Source organism: Gobius niger, assembly GCF_951799975.1.
Source record: "Gobius niger genome assembly, chromosome: 12".
Taxonomy (NCBI): domain Eukaryota; kingdom Metazoa; phylum Chordata; class Actinopteri; order Gobiiformes; family Gobiidae; genus Gobius; species Gobius niger.
Genome location: NC_136863.1, coordinates 540156 through 547958, shown reverse-complemented (window position 1 = coordinate 547958; position 7803 = coordinate 540156). Strand labels below are relative to the sequence as shown.

General features: G+C 40.6%; 1 protein-coding gene across 4 annotated transcripts in view; it reads right to left on the bottom strand.

The window, feature by feature from the left end:
• LOC306971531 (stromal membrane-associated protein 1-like) overlaps window positions 1-7506 on the bottom strand; it is a 46982-nt gene extending 39476 nt beyond the window's left edge. For all 4 annotated transcript variants that reach the window (XM_079567844.1, XM_079567845.1, XM_079567846.1 and 1 more), the window contains exon 1: window positions 7371-7506. In XM_079567844.1, the coding sequence (XP_079423970.1) occupies window positions 7371-7488 (118 nt within the window). In that variant the 5' untranslated portion in view covers window positions 7489-7506. The remainder of the gene's footprint in view (window positions 1-7370) is intronic.
• Window positions 7507-7803: the final 297 nt, after the last annotated feature.

Sequence of the window (7803 nt, the reverse complement as noted above, 5' to 3'; positions counted from 1 at the left end):
TTACTCTAATATACATGTTTTACTCTCACAGACTCACACTGTAAAACACTTCTGTCTCAGCTGTTACCCTAATATACATGTTTTACTCACAGACTCACACTGTAAAACACGTCTGTCTCAGCTGTTACCCTAATATACATGTTTTACTCACAGACTCACACTGTAAAACACGTCTGTCTCAGCTGTTACTCTAATATACATGTTTTACTCTCACAGACTCACACTGTAAAACACTTCTGTCTCAGCTGTTACCCTAATATACATGTTTTACTCACAGACTCACACTGTAAAACACTTCTGTCTCAGCTGTTACCCTAATATACATGTTTTACTCACAGACTCACACTGTAAAACACGTCTGTCTCAGCTGTTACCCTAATATACATGTTTTACTCTCACAGACTCACACTGTAAAACACGTCTGTCTCAGCTGTTACCCTAATATACATGTTTTACTCTCACAGACTCACACTGTAAAACACGTCTGTCTCAGCTGTTACCCTAATATACATGTTTTACTCTCACAGACTCACACTGTAAAACACGTCTGTCTCAGCTGTTACCTCTAATATACATGTTTTACTCTCACAGACTCACACTGTAAAACACGTCTGTCTCAGCTGTTACCTCTAATATACATGTTTTACTCTCACAGACTCACACTGTAAAACACGTCTGTCTCAGCTGTTACCCTAATATACATGTTTTACTCTCACAGACTCACACTGTAAAACACGTCTGTCTCAGCTGTTACCCTAATATACATGTTTTACTCTCAGACTCACACTGTAAAACACGTCTGTCTCAGCTGTTACTCTAATATACATGTTTTACTCTCACAGCTCACACTGTAAAACACGTCTGTCTCAGCTGTTACTCTAATATACATGTTTTACTCTCACAGACTCACACTGTAAAACACGTCTGTCTCAGCTGTTACCCTAATATACATGTTTTACTCTCACAGACTCACACTGTAAAAACACGTCTGTCTCAGCTGTTACTCTAATATACATGTTTTACTCTCACAGCTCACACTGTAAAACACGTCTGTCTCAGCTGTTACTCTAATATACATGTTTTACTCTCACAGCTCACACTGTAAAACACATCTGTCTCAGCTGTTACCCTAATATACATGTTTTACTCTCTCAGACTCACACTGTAAAACACGTCTGTCTCAGCTGTTACCCTAATATACATGTTTTACTCTCACAGACTCACACTGTAAAACACGTCTGTCTCAGCTGTTACTCTAATATACATGTTTTACTCTCACACACTCACACTGTAAAACACGTCTGTCTCAGCTGTTACCCTAATATACATGTTTTACTCTCAGACTCACACTGTAAAACACGTCTGTCTCAGCTGTTACCCTAATATACATGTTTTACTCTCACAGACTCACACTGTAAAACACGTCTGTCTCAGCTGTTACTCTAATATACATGTTTTACTCTCACAGACTCACACTGTAAAACACGTCTGTCTCAGCTGTTACTCTAATATACATGTTTTACTCACAGACTCACACTGTAAAACACGTCTGTCTCAGCTGTTACCCTAATATACATGTTTTACTCTCACAGCTCACACTGTAAAACACGTCTGTCTCAGCTGTTACTCTAATATACATGTTTTACTCTCACACACTCACACTGTAAAACACGTCTGTCTCAGCTGTTACTCTAATATACATGTTTTACTCTCACAGACTCACACTGTAAAACACTTCTGTCTCAGCTGTTACCCTAATATACATGTTTTACTCACAGACTCACACTGTAAAACACGTCTGTCTCAGCTGTTACCCTAATATACATGTTTTACTCTCACAGCTCACACTGTAAAACATGTCTGTCTCAGCTGTTACCCTAATATACATGTTTTACTCTCACAGCTCACACTGTAAAACATGTCTGTCTCAGCTGTTACTCTAATATACATGTTTTACTCTCTCAGACTCACACTGTAAAACACGTCTGTCTCAGCTGTTACCCTAATATACATGTTTTACTCTCACAGCTCACACTGTAAAACATGTCTGTCTCAGCTGTTACTCTAATATACATGTTTTACTCTCTCAGACTCACACTGTAAAACACGTCTGTCTCAGCTGTTACTCTAATATACATGTTTTACTCTCACAGCTCACACTGTAAAACACGTCTGTCTCAGCTGTTACCCTAATATACATGTTTTACTCTCACACACTCACACTGTAAAACACGTCTGTCTCAGCTGTTACTCTAATATACATGTTTTACTCTCACAGCTCACACTGTAAAACACGTCTGTCTCAGCTGTTACTCTAATATACATGTTTTACTCTCTCAGACTCACACTGTAAAACACGTCTGTCTCAGCTGTTACTCTAATATACATGTTTTACTCTCACAGACTCACACTGTAAAACACGTCTGTCTCAGCTGTTACTCTAATATACATGTTTTACTCTCACAGCTCACACTGTAAAACACGTCTGTCTCAGCTGTTACTCTAATATACATGTTTTACTCTCACAGACTCACACTGTAAAACACGTCTGTCTCAGCTGTTACCCTAATATACATGTTTTACTCTCACAGACTCACACTGTAAAACACGTCTGTCTCAGCTGTTACTCTAATATACATGTTTTACTCTCAGACTCACACTGTAAAACACGTCTGTCTCAGCTGTTACTCTAATATACATGTTTTACTCTCACAGACTCACACTGTAAAACACGTCTGTCTCAGCTGTTACTCTAATATACATGTTTTACTCTCACAGACTCACACTGTAAAACACGTCTGTCTCAGCTGTTACTCTAATATACATGTTTTACTCTCACAGACTCACACTGTAAAACACGTCTGTCTCAGCTGTTACTCTAATATACATGTTTTACTCTCACAGCTCACACTGTAAAACACGTCTGTCTCAGCTGTTACCCTAATATACATGTTTTACTCTCACAGACTCACACTGTAAAACACGTCTGTCTCAGCTGTTACCCTAATATACATGTTTTACTCACAGACTCACACTGTAAAACACGTCTGTCTCAGCTGTTACCCTAATATACATGTTTTACTCTCACAGACTCACACTGTAAAACACTTCTGTCTCAGCTGTTACTCTAATATACATGTTTTACTCTCACAGACTCACACTGTAAAACACTTCTGTCTCAGCTGTTACTCTAATATACATGTTTTACTCACAGACTCACACTGTAAAACACGTCTGTCTCAGCTGTTACCCTAATATACATGTTTTACTCTCACAGACTCACACTGTAAAACACGTCTGTCTCAGCTGTTACTCTAATATACATGTTTTACTCTCACAGACTCACACTGTAAAACACGTCTGTCTCAGCTGTTACCCTAATATACATGTTTTACTCTCACAGCTCACACTGTAAAACACGTCTGTCTCAGCTGTTACTCTAATATACATGTTTTACTCACAGACTCACACTGTAAAACACATCTGTCTCAGCTGTTACTCTAATATACATGTTTTACTCACAGACTCACACTGTAAAACACGTCTGTCTCAGCTGTTACTCTAATATACATGTTTTACTCTCACAGACTCACACTGTAAAACACGTCTGTCTCAGCTGTTACTCTAATATACATGTTTTACTCTCACAGACTCACACTGTAAAACACGTCTGTCTCAGCTGTTACTCTAATATACATGTTTTACTCTCACAGCTCACACTGTAAAACACTTCTGTCTCAGCTGTTACTCTAATATACATGTTTTACTCTCACAGACTCACACTGTAAAACACGTCTGTCTCAGCTGTTACTCTAATATACATGTTTTACTCTCACAGACTCACACTGTAAAACACGTCTGTCTCAGCTGTTACTCTAATATACATGTTTTACTCTCACAGACTCACACTGTAAAACACGTCTGTCTCAGCTGTTACTCTAATATACATGTTTTACTCTCACAGACTCACACTGTAAAACACGTCTGTCTCAGCTGTTACTCTAATATACATGTTTTACTCTCACAGACTCACACTGTAAAACACTTCTGTCTCAGCTGTTACCCTAATATACATGTTTTACTCACAGACTCACACTGTAAAACACGTCTGTCTCAGCTGTTACCCTAATATACATGTTTTACTCTCACAGCTCACACTGTAAAACATGTCTGTCTCAGCTGTTACCCTAATATACATGTTTTACTCTCACAGCTCACACTGTAAAACATGTCTGTCTCAGCTGTTACTCTAATATACATGTTTTACTCTCTCAGACTCACACTGTAAAACACGTCTGTCTCAGCTGTTACCCTAATATACATGTTTTACTCTCACACACTCACACTGTAAAACACGTCTGTCTCAGCTGTTACTCTAATATACATGTTTTACTCTCAGACTCACACTGTAAAACACTTCTGTCTCAGCTGTTACTCTAATATACATGTTTTACTCTCAGACTCACACTGTAAAACACGTCTGTCTCAGCTGTTACCCTAATATACATGTTTTACTCTCACAGACTCACACTGTAAAACACGTCTGTCTCAGCTGTTACTCTAATATACATGTTTTACTCTCACAAACTCACACTGTAAAACACGTCTGTCTCAGCTGTTACCCTAATATACATGTTTTACTCTCACACACTCACACTGTAAAACACGTCTGTCTCAGCTGTTACTCTAATATACATGTTTTACTCACAGACTCACACTGTAAAACACGTCTGTCTCAGCTGTTACCCTAATATACATGTTTTACTCTCACACACTCACACTGTAAAACACTTCTGTCTCTGCTGTTACTCTAATATACATGTTTTACTCTCACACACTCACACTGTAAAACACTTCTGTCTCTGCTGTTACTCTAATATACATGTTTTACTCTCACACACTCACACTGTAAAACACGTCTGTCTCAGCTGTTACTCTAATATACATGTTTTACTCACAGACTCACACTGTAAAACACGTCTGTCTCAGCTGTTACCCTAATATACATGTTTTACTCTCACAGCTCACACTGTAAAACACGTCTGTCTCAGCTGTTACTCTAATATACATGTTTTACTCTCACAGCTCACACTGTAAAACACGTCTGTCTCAGCTGTTACTCTAATATACATGTTTTACTCTCACAGACTCACACTGTAAAACACGTCTGTCTCAGCTGTTACTCTAATATACATGTTTTACTCACAGACTCACACTGTAAAACACGTCTGTCTCAGCTGTTACTCTAATATACATGTTTTACTCTCAGAATCACACTGTAAAACACGTCTGTCTCAGCTGTTACTCTAATATACATGTTTTACTCTCACAGACTCACACTGTAAAACACGTCTGTCTCAGCTGTTACTCTAATATACATGTTTTACTCTCACAGACTCACACTGTAAAACACGTCTGTCTCAGCTGTTACCCTAATATACATGTTTTACTCTCACAGACTCACACTGTAAAACACGTCTGTCTCAGCTGTTACTCTAATATACATGTTTTACTCTCACAGACTCACACTGTAAAACACGTCTGTCTCAGCTGTTACTCTAATATACATGTTTTACTCACAGACTCACACTGTAAAACACGTCTGTCTCAGCTGTTACTCTAATATACATGTTTTACTCTCACAGCTCACACTGTAAAACACGTCTGTCTCAGCTGTTACCCTAATATACATGTTTTACTCACACAGCTCACACTGTAAAACACGTCTGTCTCAGCTGTTACCCTAATATACATGTTTTACTCACAGACTCACACATGTGAAGCCGCTTTAACCCAGGGCAGCTTTACCCCAATCCATGAGGCCAGAGAGTCAGCTCATTTGAAAGCTAAGACCTTCAAAACTCATGTAAACAGATCTTTGTCCTCGACACTTTTTCCCAGAGGCTTTTAGATTTGGGTAAAGTGGAACTGGAGGGTTTAGAAACTGGATTGAACTGGGTGGATCTGGAGGAGACGGGAGTTTGAGTCCATGATTAAAGGAACTCTTTTTCCGCTCATGAATAAAGGAATCAGTCACGGACACAACACGATCCTGCGCTCAGACCGCAGAGACAGGAACAGGAAGGGGAGGGACTTCACACCGCAGAGACAGGAACAGGAAGGGGAGGGACTTCACACCGCAGAGACAGGAACAGGAAGGGGAGGGACTTCACAATAAAAGACCTTCAGAGAAACTTTATTTTCAAGGCCGTTTTCTGTCTCCACTTTAGGCTCAAACTTTACAACATTTGGAAAGTTTTTCATCACAGGATTTATAAATATTTTTCTTTCTTTCTTTGATCAGGGACGAAGCACAAACATCAGTCTACGAGAAATGACCCAGAAAACGGATCTAAATGTTTGTTTTGTCGCTTTTTTGACACTTTGATCAAGAGGTTTTTAGATTTGAGTAAAGCCAAATATGAGGTAATGTGCCGGGTTCAGGCGGGGGTTAAGAGGTTAAAAGCAGAGCCAGACTTTAACCTCTTAACTCCCGCCTGAACGGATCCATTTACTCCAGTTTGGCTTTACCCGAATCAGAAAGCACCAAAACAGCCACAAAAAATGAGAAGAAAACAAGGATGTAAACGCAACAAAAAATGACAAAAATTCAACAAAAAAGTGAAAAAATTCAACAAAAAAGTGAAAAAATTCAACAAAAATTCAACAAAAATTCAACAAAAATTCAACAAAAATTCAACAAAAAAGTGAAAAAATTCAACAAAAATGTGACAAAAATGTGACAAAAATGTGACAAAAATTCAACAAAAATTCAACAAAAATTCAACAAAAATTCAACAAAAATTCAACAAAAATTCAACAAAAATTCAACAAAAAATGACAAAAATGTGACAAAAAAATGACAAAAAATCAACAAAAATCAACAAAAATCAACAAAAATTCAACAAAAAATGACAAAAATGTGACAAAAAAATGACAAAAATTCAACAAAAAGTGACAAAAAAAAAAAACATTAAAAAGGTGACACCACACAGCAACAACGCGAAGAAAAAGATCAGTTCTGTGGGTCTTAGCTTTCAAATGAGGTGCTACACAGGCCTATATTGTGGCCAAAGAGGTTTAGGCGGGTGGTAAGAGGTGGAGCCGGTCTGATCTGATCTGATCCCAAAGACACTGAGCTTTTACTGTGAAGGCTTGAACCGGAAGTGTCTCTCCTGTGTTTACTTTGACAGGTGCCTCGGTCTCAGTATATTATTCAGTCCTTCTGTTCACTGACACTCGAGTCTGATTACACTAAACCCGTGCGTAAAGTCTCCCCCTCCCCCCGGTGTTTCCCGCTGTCCCCCCCCCCCCCCCCCCCCCCCCCCCCCCCGGTCCCCCCGGTCCCCCCCCTCTGTCCCCGGTCCCACCTTTGGCCTCGCAGTCCGCGCACAGCTTGTTGTCGTCCTCGCGCAGCAGCCGGGACAGAACGGCCTGGTGCTGCTCGTTCAGCTTCTGCGCCTTCTCCCGCTCGGAGCGCGTGGCCATCGTGCCTGTGTCCCCCCGGTGCGTGTCCTCCTCCCCCCGGTGCGTGTGTCCTCCTCCCCCCGGTGCGTGTCCTCCTCCCCCCGGTGTGTGTGCTCCCCCCGCTGTGTCCTCCCGGTGACCGTGTCCGCGGCTCCCGGTGCTGCAGCGGGCAGGAGTCAGGACATCCCCCGGAGAAAGACCGTGGAGGCTGGAGGAGAGCGCGCATCACCGAGAGGCGTTCAGGGCCCTGGGAATCCGCAGCATTGACGGGGGATTAGAAACAAACCAACATGTGGGGGAGAGCGGGGCAAAGGGAACCCGGGCTTTACTCCATTT